Raw genomic sequence first — 14470 nt, 5'->3', positions numbered from 1 at the left:
ACAGCCTCCTACCTGGAGCCCCCACTACCTTCCTTGCTCTCCTCCAACCCACTCGCGACACACAAACCGAAGTGGTCCTTACAAAATGGGAATCTGCTTATGTCATGACTTCCCAGCACGATAAAATCTCAACTCCTTCACATGGCCTATGTGCCTCATCCACATCGCGCTCCTCACTCTCTCCAGAGTATTCCACTCTGGCTAAATGACTTTCAGTTCTCTGAAGCTCAGCAGTTTCCTGTTGTGAAACCTCACGTAAGTCGTTCATTCTGCCTATTGCACTCCTTCTCTGACCCTACCTTGCTAGCTCCTCTCACCCTTTGTGTCTACACTGAAATCGTACTTCCTCAGAGACCTCTCTGACTTCTGATGGAAGCCAGGTTGCCCTGTTAATAGTCTCTACTCCGATCCTCTGCATTTCTCTACTATTTTGTAATCTTCGTGAGGGCAGAATCTGTGTGTTTTCTTCATCCCTGTATCTTCAACATTTAAACTGTGCTTGGCACATAGTAGTTTCTCAAGAGATGACTGAATGAGAAGAGCACTGAAAGAAATCAGTAGAATGTTTTTTCAGGGAAAAAACCTTTCTCAAATTTTATAGTTTAACTTTTTTTTTTTTTAAGATTTATTTATTTATTTTAGAGAGAGAGAGAGTGAGAGCAGGGGAAGGGGAGGGTAGAGGAGAGGAGAGAATCTCAAGCAGACTCCCCACTGACGTGGACCCTGAGATCATGACCTGAGCCAAAATCAGCAGTTGGATGCTTAACTGCCTGGGCCACCCAGGTGCCCCTATATTTTAACTTTTGAAACTAAAAAATATTTTAAAAGTGTGAATGCATCAGAATATAGGAAAGTCAAGCCACCCTCAATTTATAATTATTAAAATATTATTTCAATACTCACCAGCAATGCTCTTCCGCTTCTGAAATACTGCATGATGGGGAGCAGAGGGTAACTGGAATGTATCTGCAAGGTTTTCAGAGTCATGATTTGCAGTGGTCCTTATAAATTCCATAGCAGCTTGGAGAACTCTAAACTGTAGTGCAACAGCCGTATCTAAAAACAGAAGATACTAGAATGTTTTCAAGCCATGTGGATGTTAATTTTTAAAATTGAGTTGATTTTTATTTTCATGTAACCTCTAAACTGCCAATATATGTTTTATTAGATGTAAATTTTAAACTTTTGATCAACGTGGGTTTGATAGTACTAGCCTTTGGAAGAAATTTTAAAGCAAATTTTGAAATAGTCATTATAAAAAATTCAGTGGAAAAATATCAGCTCACAAATTTATTTCATTTTATATCATTGTTTTAAAGAACAGGCTTTTTAACATATAAGGCAAAATTTACCAGAAATTCTCACATTTTTCTGTTTCATACTTATTTAGTATTTGCCATTAAAGAAAACTAATGGGCATTTTTATTCAACATAAGCCTTTTAATTTCTATTTGGTAAGAAAAATCAGAGGCTTCTCTTAATGTATTGCCAGCTACTATTTATATCAAGGCATCACTTGTTTAAATTTTGCCACTTAAAAAGACTTTTTAAAGCTGATAGATATTATCACAAAATTAAGGATGAACCTTCAGTACAATAGTTTCCACAAGAAGGAGATTAGGTTCAAATAACATTTTTGGCTACTATATAATTCCCTCCCAAATCCGTAAAAACTAAATCTTACTTTGTGTCCTCTTGTTTTTGCTATTTTGAAGATACCCAAGCAGTACAATGAGGTCTTCAATAACTCTAAAATATTGTGAGCCTGAGGAACTGCAAGCATGAATTGTAACTGCTATGAAAAGTTGCTGTATATCACAAGCAAGCAATTTGTACTCATTCAAAGGAACGCTAAAGAAAAAGAACAAACAATTTAAGGCAAAGAGAACTGGATTAAATTCCCGTTCTTAAGGCATTCACTCATTCATTCAGTATTTACTCATGCTTACTCTATGGCAGGTCATTTGAACGGCATGCTAGAAACAGAATAAGAAAACATGCTTTGACTCCTGTCTAACAGTTGACTGTTTTGCAGGGGACCAGACGAGTAAAGAGGTAACTATGAACAGTAAGTGCTGGTAAGGGTAACAATAAACAGTAAGTGCTGGTAAGGGTAACAATAGAGATTAACACAAGATTCCATGGGAACACATAGGTTCCTAGACCGCATGGAAGGTGAAGATTTAGGGGGTATGAACAGGACTGTTCTAGAAGGCTCCTCAGACAAGGTGAATTTGAATACATTACCTAGCCTCTCTGAATCTCACACCAAATTATAGTTATTTTAAGGACTAAAAGAGATAATAGACTTGAACACATATTAATCACTTATAAATACCTGTTAAATATGAATTAGTTATTTCTGTCCCCCAATTTTGAACCTTGATAATCTACCTCAGTATATGATATTAAGCCTGAATACTTCTCTCCGTTTATTTTTTTCCAAATCAAGCAAGAGTTAGAAATGGTAACTGTTTGGGGCCAATTAATAGAGTAGCATGTAAGCACATTCAGTAAGTACAATTTATTAAAAACAAACAAAACAAACCAACAACAAACTACTTTTAGAAGAAGCCTGTAGGCAACTCTTCCCAATAGATATGTTGTATTATAACCAAGACTAAGTGTTTTGAGGAAATAAAATATTTTGTATTTCTTTGTATTTCTCACATGCTTAGTACACAAATCCTAAATTTAATAGGTATCCAATAACAATTGAACTGAACTCAGTAAAAGGAGTCTCTCTTGCTCATAGAACTTCCCTGGCCTAAAGAACTGTCAACTATGTATTCTGACTTCTCTTAAGAAATATAGATAATATTTAATGCTTTAATGTGCAGTAGGATGGTGCTACTGGAGATTTATATTTTAACACTATGCTAATAAAAATATTATGCTGTACATCATAAACACAGACACCAAAGGCACAAAATCCAAGTAAAAATATAATCTCACACATTTTGTAAAGCTGTTAATCAATTTGGTAGGCAGCCATTTACCAATATACTTTTGGAAACAGGAAATTCATTTACAGTAGTAGAAAGAAGGAGAGTATCAGAAGTTTAAAACATAGGCGTTTGAAGTGAGACAGGTTCAGTTTCAAGCCCTGTGCTATTTACTAGCTGGGTGATCTTCAACAAGTCACTCTCTCTCTCCAATCCTCAATTTCCTATGCCTCGTGGGGATAATAATTTTTATAAGGTCACAATAGAAGCTTGGTAAATGTATTTGAGGACAGTTGAATTTATTCAACTTGTCTTCGGGTTCTAAATACTTAAAAGTAGGTCATATAAACAACTTTTTTTTATTATGTTATGTTAGTCACCGTACAGTACATCATTAGTAAACATCTTTTTAAGTAAGCTTGTTGAAAATGATGGAAAATATTCTCACCTCCAAATTCAATTTAATTTAATTAATTTAATCAGTTTGATAGGAAAGATAGTCTTTAAAAGTGTTTTGAAAAATCAGATGCTCTAATGTACCTATTACTAAAGTTTTCCCTTTCTAAAGTATTTATCAGATGGTGCCATTTTTTATTTATTTATTTTTATTCTTATGTTAATCCCCATACATTACATCATTAGTTTTAGATGAAGTGTTCCATGATTCATTGTTTGTGCATAACACCCAGTGCTCCATGCAGAATGTGCCCTCCTCAATACCCACCACCAGGCTAACCCATCCTCCCACCCCCCTCCCCTCCAGAACCCTGTTTGTTTTTCAGAGTCCAGATGGTGCCATTTTAAATAATGATTTAAAACTTACTTTTTTTCTAATCCATTCAGGGCTGCTACTGTATTACATAACACATACAGTAGACCATTATCCAGCAACATATCTGCTACCTTGGAACAAGAATTTAATATCTGGAGAAGAAGTAAGAGAGCACTATGCAAAAGCATGTTGTCATATAGAGATGTCTCTATTAGTCCCAGAATAGGAATGACAGACCATTTCTGAAAAATTCCCATGTTTTTCACATCTTCCAGGTCAAATCTGTAATGAAAAAGACACAGGTAAGAGCACATTAGAAGCAATTAACCACCAAATAAGGCAAAATGATTGCAATATGGGTTGTTTTGCTAACTAGATTTTGAAGCTATAAAAATAAATTTGGGGAGCAAGGAATCTCAACCTTTAAGATATAGACCCCGCCTCCAGTAAAATAAAAGTATTGTTAGAAGTCTGTCCCAAGGTAAATATACAAACATTCCAATGAAACATGTATACAATTTCATGGTTTTAACTGACTTGCTTTAATTTGTCCATAGGCCCCTTAGGTGTCCAAAGGACTCCTGCTTTAGGGGTCTATATAACAAGTGCACAGGAAGATATTATAAATTTATTATTAATAAAGTAATTAACAATAAATTATAATTATAAGAGTATAATCATTAACATATAACGCACAACATATATAATTTGTATGAATATATGCTGTTACTATTACATAACATATAATAATAGTATTTGAGAAACCTTGAACTAGTAAAAAGAGGTCTAATGAAAGGAATGAGTTCTTGTCCCAATACTATATGCCTCTGTGATAGAAGGAAATTATTTAAGCGTTTTGTACCTTATTTTCCTTATCTGTCAAATATGTGTGGAGACACCTGCCCTACTTTCTTCTCAAGGCTGTTGTGAGAATCAAAGGAGATACTACAGAATTGCTTGGAAAAAGCTAAAAGCTGTATGCAAATGAAAGTGCTTTTGTCACTACTGCGATTAATAAGTAACTTCTTCAAGGTCTGAATTGGTCTACTTAATAAGCAGAAGACACTTAATGATGATGAGAGGGGCGCCTGGGTGGCTCAGTCTGTTAAACGTCTGCCTTCGGCTCAGGTCACGATCCTGGGGGTCCTGGGATCGAGCCCCACACTGGGCCCCTGCTCAGCGGGGAGCCTGCTTCTCCCTCTCCTCCCTGCTCGTGCTCTCTCTCTCCCAAATAAAGAAATAAAATCTTAAAAAAAAAAATAATGATAATGAGACACACATTTCTCACTACGCTAACACAGAGAGTGGTAACAGTTTCACTTTTTGGCCAAACCAGGAATTCCAGGTGATGGATGTGCTCTTCTCCCAGAAAACCTGGAGGCTGAGGGGAGTGGGAAGCTTCTCTATGGATCACTCATGTGATCTGCTGCTGGGCAAAGATGAGCCACCTTCTTTTCAGCTACCCTTCTCATGTTAACACTGTGTGACAAATCTTAACTGGTCACCTTCTTTCCTTTGATGAATTTGTGTCTAGTTTCTGACTAATGAATGAAATACAAAGGAAGAAGTTAGAAACAAAATCATATGGAAAATAATAAATTGATTTACCTGGAAAATGACTTTTAGAGGGTTTTTTCTAAAAATGACCAAATAATTTTATTAAGAGTCAGCTTAATAAATTTTATTTTTAAGACAAAAGATCCCCGATTATGGTGGAGGAAAGAACACACTTACTCTTCATCAAGGCCAATACGACGACCAAAGAACATTTCAATGAAACATTCTAACAATTCCTGTGTTCCCCGGTGAAGATACAACTGGTTGGCTAGCAAGGAAAAGCCACGGTTCTTTAGGAATTTATCTTTTTGTTCTTTAGATGCTCTATTAAAATAGGCATCTAATAGCTAAGAAAAAAAATTAAGACAGTTTACATAATGCATTAAAATTTTATAGGATGTACAGAAATCAGGCAAATACTTGTAAGTTACCATTTACTTTCATATGTATAGAATGTAGAAAGCTCAAAAAAATGCAATCTCCATAGCAAAACAAAAATAATCTTTGTTTCTGACTACTTTGGAATGCTAATGATGACTTTATCTTGGCGATCTTAATACTTTTGTTATGGGGAGACTAACTTTTTTAGCTAAGCATGGACACCTAGTAGACTGGTAGCTCACTCGAGTATAAGTACTATATTTGTGCTTTATTCTGAAGGAAAAAAAAATAGTCAACACTGTACTATCCTCTCCCTGTAAATATGTGTGCGTGTGTGTTTATGTGTATCTCCTAGACTTCATTTCTAGACTTCCTGACAGATTATTTATCCTGAGTGCAGGCCTGAATTTCCACCCTTCCCTGGCATCTTAAATGCAACACGTGTAAAACCCAATTAATTATTTTCCTTCCAAAATCAATCTTTCGTGGTTCCATTCTTAGAGCACACAGTAGCGCCACCTTCCTAGATTTCACAGTTAATCTCACTTTTGGCTTTTCCAGCCCTGATTGCCCACGTGTAATTATGAAGTTCTCTCCCTTTCATTCCAGCGAATGTCTCTGAAATCTGCGTGTCCTTTGACTTCCCATTTCCCAGATCAGGAACTCGTCATTTCTGCCCTGGACTACTGTGCTAGCCTGCTAAACAGAATACTTCCACCTCTCCTCTGCTGCAATCACTCCCTCACAGTGCTGATAGATGATTTGTCCCCAAACACACATCTATTTACTGACCTACTTAAAAACTTCCCAAGTTTACAGCATGATACCAAATGTACCTTTTGCATGACTCCTTCCCTGGTTCCCCCATCAAAATTAATTGCTTTTCCTATGCTCCCACTCTTCTTTATTAATATTGCCATTGAAGCACCCATCACAAGAAGTCTTTTTTATTTAGTTGGGTAGATGTCTTTCTCCCTCACTAGACTATGAACACCTGGAATGTGGAAATCACTCTACTTTATATCCCACACAGCAACTAGCCCAGTGTTTTGCACATGGGATGGAAGCTCAATAAATACTGGGTTGAATTGCAAGTGCTTAGAAAACATCCTACTTAAGACAAACTAAAGAAAATGAGAATCTTTAAAAGACCATTTCAATACTGGGTTGTTTCCTAATGGAAACCAATCATATCAAACATTTATTCATTCGACACCACGCTTAGTACCTAGTGTACACTAGACACACGATGCCCATCCTCATGGAGCTGATATGTCAGTGTGGGAGAGTGAGAGAACAAGCACACAGATAGAATAAAAAGATAACTCCAAGACATAGCTGGGATGCTAGGATAAATGAGTCGGACACTAGAGGGAAGCTATTCTGAAAGGTGATCGGGTCACCTTTGAGACAGCTGAGCTAAAACTTGAAGTAAATATTTAAGATTTGATACTACACTGCAGGCAAGATTTCCAATGAGCTATGTGTTCCTTGTAGTTGGTAGACTTAAAAAACATATGGGTATGAATCGATATATGGAGGAGAGCTTAAAATTGCATGATAATACATATAAAAAATGACTAGACTAAGAAGTAACAAACTACAGTTGACCCATGAATGACGCCCCACAGTTGAAAATCTGCATATGACTTCTGACTCACCCAACGTTAACTACTAATAGCCTCTTGTTGACTTGGAGCCTTACTAAGAATATAAACAGTCGATGAACACATAGTCTGTATGTTCTACGTATTCTATATTGTATTCTTATAATAAAGTAAGCTTGAGAAAAGAAAGTGTGATTAAGAAAATCATAAGGAGGAAAAAATATATTTACAGTACTCTATTATATTTATAAAAAAAAGTCTGCGTGTATAAGTGGACCCATGCAGTTCAAACCCATGTTGTTCAAGGGTCAGCTGTATATTGGTTCCTTATTCCTTAGAATAAAATAAAGCTTTAGGTCTACTTTAACACATATATTCAAATTTTAAACTATACATATGTTTATTTTTCTGAATTAAAACAACACATTTAGAGTTTATCCTTACTTTAATAACTCCTTGTTGTATAGCAGGTGATGGGTGGTTAATGAGGACTAACAGTGTATCTGCCTGAATGAGCTTGTCCATCACATCTTGAAGCATAACATCGGGCAGGATGAGAAGAACTCCACTTAAGAGCTCGTATAATCCACAGCATATAGGTACCAAACAGTCTTCCGTTACACTAAAACAGAGACCCCAAAAGTCTTACTAACACAATTAGCAGGAAGACAAGTACATAATGATTACCTTAAAGCACTGTAAGGAGTAGTAATAATTTTAACCTGTGAAACAAAGGTTCATAAAATGTTTAACTGAGACTAACAAATGTGCCATCACTTTTTTTCACTTTATTCATCAGCAATATAGTTTAGGCACACAGTCTATTAAACACCATTCTATTCCACAGCCATGATGTGCAATAGGGTGGTGGGCATTAGCCACCTTTCAAGCATTCAACAGGCATATGTGGCCAGTGTCTACTGTACTTCTCGGCACAGGCAAAACATTCCCATCACCACAGAAACTCTCACGGGATGTTGCTACTTGCTACTGTAAATCTTATAGCTTCCCCGAAGAGTTTTTCTCTAATAACTGTAAGAATTAAATAGACCACAAGGCATTTTTTTCTTTAGTAACTATTTATGGTTTGGCCTTGAGTAAAATATAGAATTCAATACTACCTAGCATTCAAATAAAGAGAAAGGTACCTTTCTGTTTGTTATTATTCTATATGTTGTAGATGAGAAGTGACATAATGAAGACATTTCTAGAAGGGTAGAGATTCTTCCAAGAATAGTAAGACAAAGAGGGGGGCCTGCAAAACCATGCGAGTACCTGTGAGTACTTGCAGTTCGGCTGGAGTCTGGCTCATAACCCAGAGAAAAGGCAAAGTTCTCCCACTCATCGGTGGTGTTCCTATCAACAAGACTCGGCCAACGTCCAACGGCTGCGGATCCATTCTGGGAAGGAAAAGCTAGCCCGAGGCTTGCACTAGCGCTGTGGCTGTGCTGGAATGAGGCCAGTCCCTTTAGGTAATCAGGTCGGCGTGGGCAGGACTCGTCCCCAGGACTGTCATCGTCTGATCTGGGTTCTGCTGCCAATTCTTTATAATCAACTTTGACCGCCGGAAACCCCAATGTTCCTTTTGGGACACCATTGACAGAGGCGTGGGCTGAAAGGTCAGCTTCCGTTTCATACGCAGCTTTTGCAGACTCAAAGCTACTGACAAACGCATCCTCTTTACCTTTTTTCAGGGTCTCGGAACTCACCAGAGAATTCAGTTTCTCTGCTTGGGAAGCAACATAATTATCTGCAATATTTTGTAACTTGTCAATACTATAACCCAAACTTCTAGTCAGTTTTTGCGGTTGCGTTTGAGGTGAAACAGTAGGAAATGCTGGTAGGCTTCTAGAACGCAGCATGTTGGTGGTCATCCGTTGTGGGATAATATTGCAGGAATTGTTTCCTGGTGAGGGTAGAAAGAAAAATACTCTTTAAAAATCTATGAAGTGGGACCACCTGTTTTCTGCACTATCAGTCACAACCACAGCAATGACCCATCTATCTAGCAATGTTAAAAGAATCCACATAGGGTAATGTTCCTAGTAACTAGTGCTTAAAATTCTTAAGTGCTCAAACTATTTTTCCTTTTAACTACTTTTTATTAAAAGCTTCCAAAAATGTATGTCTTTTTCTGTCTCCTTAACAAAATACAGTGTTGACTGAATGATTCAAAGTCATTAGGATTAATGGCTCTACTATAGTGGAATTAAGTGAAAATTTACTTCAGGCTAGCACTCACTAGGATATAGTTTGATGTAGTGGAAAAGTGTGGGCTTCTCAACAAGATATAACTGCATTCAAGTGATGGTTCTTTTTTTTTTTTTTTTTTAAGATTTTATTTATTTGAGAGAGAGAGAGAGCACGCACCAGCATGGGGGAAGGGAGAGGGGCAGAGGGAGAGGGAGAAGCAGACTCCCCACTGAGCAGGGAGCCCAATGCGGGGCCAGATCTCAGGACCCTGGAATCATGACCTGAGCCAAAGGCAGATGCTTCATCGACTGAGCCACCCAGGCGCCCTTATGTGATAGTCCTGTTAGTTAGGCGGCCTTAATTAATCATTTAATTATTGGAGTGTTAGTTTCTGTAAATGTAAAAGGAGGATTCAGAGTATCTACTTTGCAAGGCTGCTTTAAGGATTAAGTGAGATCATATTTGTGATGCTCCCAGGATAGTGTCTAGCATATAATAGGTGCTCAATAAACAGTAGTAATACTCATACTTGTTGTTATAATTACTAGACTAAATGGCCCTAGACTGTTCTGTCTCTCGTCCATTTCTGTAGTTACTTCTTGATGCTATTAGTGAGAAGCAATAGTTTTTTGACTTCCTATTACAGCTGTCCATTTGCTGCTTTTAATACTCCTTACATAAGGAGAAATCACCGTCATTCTAAGTGCACGGGATAAAGTGAATGCTGTTCAAGGTGTGGTTTGTGCGCCAGCAGCATGGAGATCAGCAAACATTACCTGTGTGATTGTTACAAATGCACATTCTCAGGCACCACCCTGGACCTACTGAATCGGAATATATGAGGGAGGGGCCCAAAGATCTGTGTTTTAACAAGCTCTCCAGGTGCTTTCTTTTGCCTGCTAAAACTTGAGAACACTGATGTTCTGGATAGTAAATAGGCACTGGATGAACTGTTTTAGAGCACAGGCTTTTTGGCAATAATAGCTCCGTAGCTCAGAAGTTTTTCCTAGTTATTTCTGCATTTTGGCTGGAGGGCTAAGGCTGCTGAAAGATTCTGTTCAAAAGACCTGGAAAAAAGGGGGGAATGATTGTATTTGAAAATGTTTGCAGTGATGTACAATGATGTTAAGGATAGACATTTCCTATAAAATTCCAAATAAAACCAATTAAAACACATCCCTCTTCTCTGGAAGACAGCAGCTGTCAGGAAAGGAAAAGAAGCACAGCCAGTTCACAACTAGGAGACATGTTCCTATTGTTTCTCTATAAAAAGTAGAGATGAGGTAGTTGTTAAGTTAGGAAGACAGAAAAGTACTGTAAGCTTAAAGATTGTTATGGAAATAGAAAAGGGAATTGATTTTGAACATACTGAAGAATGACAGGGCAGCATTAAAAGGCCAGCTACAGTTGGAGACCCTTGTAAAGACAGGAATTCTCTTCAGCAGCTTTCAGCAGCGTGAGGATAGTTATACCGAGGCAGGGTTGGGGTTTCTTAGGTCAAGAACGCCAAAAGGCAAGGGGACAAGGAAGCTGAAGGAGTGTCAAGAAAATAACTGGCTAATGGGATCTGAGCTGGATGGGGAAAACAGGCAGAAGGGAACATGGGATGGTGATAAAGCAACCAGAAAGATAGGAGGTTGTTATCAGAGAGTGGGATCCTGGAGTTTCAGAGCTGGGAAGTCTTCTTGATGATGATGAAGTCCATGTATACTGGTAGATAAAGTAGAAGGAAAGGTCCTCAGAGTCCAAGAATAAGAAGCTGAAGTACAGGATGGTCATTGTCTAGAATGACGTTTAGGTAGAAAGGAGAGAGCAAGCCAAACAAAGATTTTGAAGAAAATGGGAAAATAAATCAGAAACTTAATGAAAGACAAATCACTGTGATAAAAGGGGACAGAGAATTCCAGAGCAAGACAGCATGCACCTCTTCTGTTCCCTAATTCTCTGGAGTATCTCTTGTTATATTGAGTGTGAGCTGCTGATCACAGAAAGTAATGAAATGCATTCCTTAAATATATTCTGTAATTTTGTTTTAACCTTCCATTTATTTGATCTGAATATCACGTATATCATACTGCGAAAACATGTACAATTTATTTATCTGCTAATATTCAGAACTATATCAGGAAGGGTTACACTTTCATTATTGTTTATGTTTACCTTCAGGTGGTGAAGCAGTAAAACCAGATGGACTTATTACCATAAATCCAGGGCTAGGAACAGATTTTCCTCCACTGCTGGAATGTCTCAGGTATATGATTGACTGGACTTTCTCCTGAAAGATCTTGCCATCTAGAATAAAAAAAAAATCTTGAGACAGTAAAATTTTTTTAAAAGGATAAAACGAAAATATAATTTCAAAAGCAAATCATTAAATATAAATTTTTATGAAAAGACGTTCAAAGTGAAAAAATATGGCATGTTTTATACTAACGCACATTTGCTATGCAAGTACACGCTATTATTTCTCAGATGTAGATTTTTTTTTACTGTTACTTGCCACGTTAACTTTTATTTTCTTTGAATTGCAACCATACTTACATTTATTTCTGTATTTGAACAGCTAACTGTTCACTTCACTCTTTGAGGAAAGGACTCTGTCCTATATTTTTATATAACTCCTTCAATGTCCAATATGACTCCAAACTTCAGCTTAATCGTCCTTTCTGAGCTTCAGACTTGTAAATTCAATGGCTCGATTTCTTAAATGCACCATAAATGCTACAAATCTAAATCTGAATCCTCTTTCTGCCCTAAATTCAGTCCTTCTGTTTTGTTCTCTGGTTCATTTGGCAGAAGCACCCATTTCCTAAATAGAAATCAGGATTCACCCTTGACCACTACCTTTCCTTTATCCATGTGAAGTCGGTTTCCAGGTTCTGCTGACTTGATTCTGCTTCTTGAACTCCTCTTGTCCCAAGCACAGTGCTATAATGTGGGCGCTTATTATCTCTCACCTGGAGGCCTGTCACAGACTTCTAAACGGTATCTGTGATGGACATCTGGTCACCCTCAAATCCTCATAGCTTTCAGAATTCTATCAAATGTCAACCCCTGCTAAGAACCTTCCAGTAGCTCTCTGTTGCCTCCTTAACACTATGGATAAAGTCCAAACTTCTTGTCTATGAGAATCTCCGTGATCTGCCTCCAGACCCCTTCCAGCCTTCTTTCTGCCAGGACAGTTCCATACACCTATTTCTCACAGCTCCCAATCAAGCTGTTTGCTTTGTTTGGAAGCCCCTTCCCTTCAACTCCTCCCCAGCCTTTAAGCGGGCATCACCTCCTCCAGGAAATACCTCCTCACCGGGCTCTATGCTTCCAGAAAACAAAATATTTCTATCACTGTGCTTTCCACATGATGTCATTACCTGTTTATGTCTCTTTCCCCTCAACTAGGCTGTAAGCTTCGTATAGGAGTGGACCACATTTTACTCATCTTTGCAACTACCCTGTTTCCAGAATCTTGACAGTACTTTATTCACTAAATGTGTGCTGAACCAAACACAAAGTCATGCTGTCTGTTTTCATTTGGATTTTTACTGCTGTTGAATCATTTTATTCATTTATTACATTCCTAAATGCCTGTTTTACGAGTTTTCCTCTCTAAATTTACTATCTAGTTTTCTCATAGGTACATTCTTGCTTGCTTTCTCACCACATTACATTTTCCTGGTTCTTTTAAAACCCTAGTTATTCCATCTTTCTCTTTTACTAATTACTCTTTCTTTAGTTCTATCCTTTGCTTCCTTTTTCCTTCACTCTCTCTCTATACTTTTCTTCAGTGGTCTCATCTAGTCTCAGAGCTTCAACTTACTTCTATGTGGGTAGTTTCTCTTTCCTGAATTTTATTGCAGTAATGTAATTCCATCATATTTCTTTGCTCAAAACAAACAAAACAACAAACAAAACCCTTCAGTGACCCCTAAATAGAATATAAGTTCAAATTCTCTGGCCTCACATTCAAGGACCCATTTAATATGATCTTAGGGGGGAAAATAAATAAGTGACGGTCCCAAACTATATTTACGGTATTGTTTCTCACTGATCCTTTGTAGATCCCTATACTTGGGTAAAATTCATTATTCTTTATTTTCTCTATTTTTTTTTCTCCCTTTAAGTCATTCTCTTTACCTGGAAACCTCTCAAATTCTACCTAAATTCTTCAACGCCCATGTCAGATATAGAATCTATTAAATCTTCTTTCTCCACAGCTGTCTGATGAGACCCTCACTCCTCTAAAATCTAATCAGTCCTTCTTTTGAATCTATTAGGTACTTAGCAGATATTGTTTCTTACTATAGTTATTAGAGTGTTTGTCCCCTCTCTCCTCCTGGCAGTGAAGCTCTCTGAAGGCAGAGACCGTGTCTGGCCCATTCTACAGCCCTTTGCCCTGTCCCAATCCCCGTGTGTGATTAGGGCAGTTTCCAGCACAGAGAAGCCAGTCCATGAATATCAAACAAATGTGGATCGAGTGGAAAGAAAAATACTGAAAACTGAGATAGCCAAAATCTAACAAAAATGATTATACCTACCTATGTGCAAAGAAAAGTAGAAGTTTGTGGGGTTGTGACAAACATAAGTATTAGTAGGAGGGTGAACGGCTAAAAGGAAATTGAAGATAACTGTCAATAATTCCAAATCTGGAGGAGATCCAAGGACTTCCGCTATAATTTTCACAAATGATCTACAAACCTCACGGGGCATGGAAGTAAGCTGCCCCTCTTTGTGTTCCTGAAAAAATAAAAAAACTCTCTTTAGATTTAAATAGAATTGTCAACTAACATTTTTCATTTAAGCAACAGATTCCATTTAAGACAGAATTGTGTTGGTTTACTACCCTAGTCTGACCATATTTACCATTAAACTGAGTTGCTACTTCTCAATTCAAGCAATCTTGCCAATAAAAATTCATTAAAACCAATGGCAACTTACTTCTAGCCCATTTATTTTAATTAACAAGGCAAAGTTATATTGTGGCACACACAAGCCTGGCTCAGAAGCCAAACCACCTAGCT

General features: G+C 37.6%; 1 protein-coding gene across 1 annotated transcript in view; it reads right to left on the bottom strand.

Annotated features, from left to right (window-relative positions):
• Window positions 1-14470, bottom strand: part of LYST (lysosomal trafficking regulator) — a 169229-nt gene that overhangs the window by 73418 nt on the left and 81341 nt on the right. Inside the window, exons 21-28 of the mRNA XM_064594601.1 lie at window positions 13988-14186; window positions 11616-11747; window positions 8538-9168; window positions 7707-7884; window positions 5452-5621; window positions 3769-3999; window positions 1685-1851; window positions 904-1056 (exon numbers count right to left, since the gene is read on the bottom strand). Of these exons, the coding sequence (XP_064450671.1) occupies window positions 904-1056; window positions 1685-1851; window positions 3769-3999; window positions 5452-5621; window positions 7707-7884; window positions 8538-9168; window positions 11616-11747; window positions 13988-14186 (1861 nt within the window). The remainder of the gene's footprint in view (window positions 1-903; window positions 1057-1684; window positions 1852-3768; window positions 4000-5451; window positions 5622-7706; window positions 7885-8537; window positions 9169-11615; window positions 11748-13987; window positions 14187-14470) is intronic.

This window comes from Mirounga angustirostris, unplaced genomic scaffold, assembly GCF_029215605.1.
Source record: "Mirounga angustirostris isolate CCGP_5_RB_7025 unplaced genomic scaffold, mMirAng1.0.hap1 SCAF_6, whole genome shotgun sequence".
NCBI classification, from domain to species: Eukaryota; Metazoa; Chordata; class Mammalia; order Carnivora; family Phocidae; genus Mirounga; species Mirounga angustirostris.
Note: the sequence above shows the minus strand (reverse complement) of the source record. Positions and strands in the feature narration are given on the sequence as shown.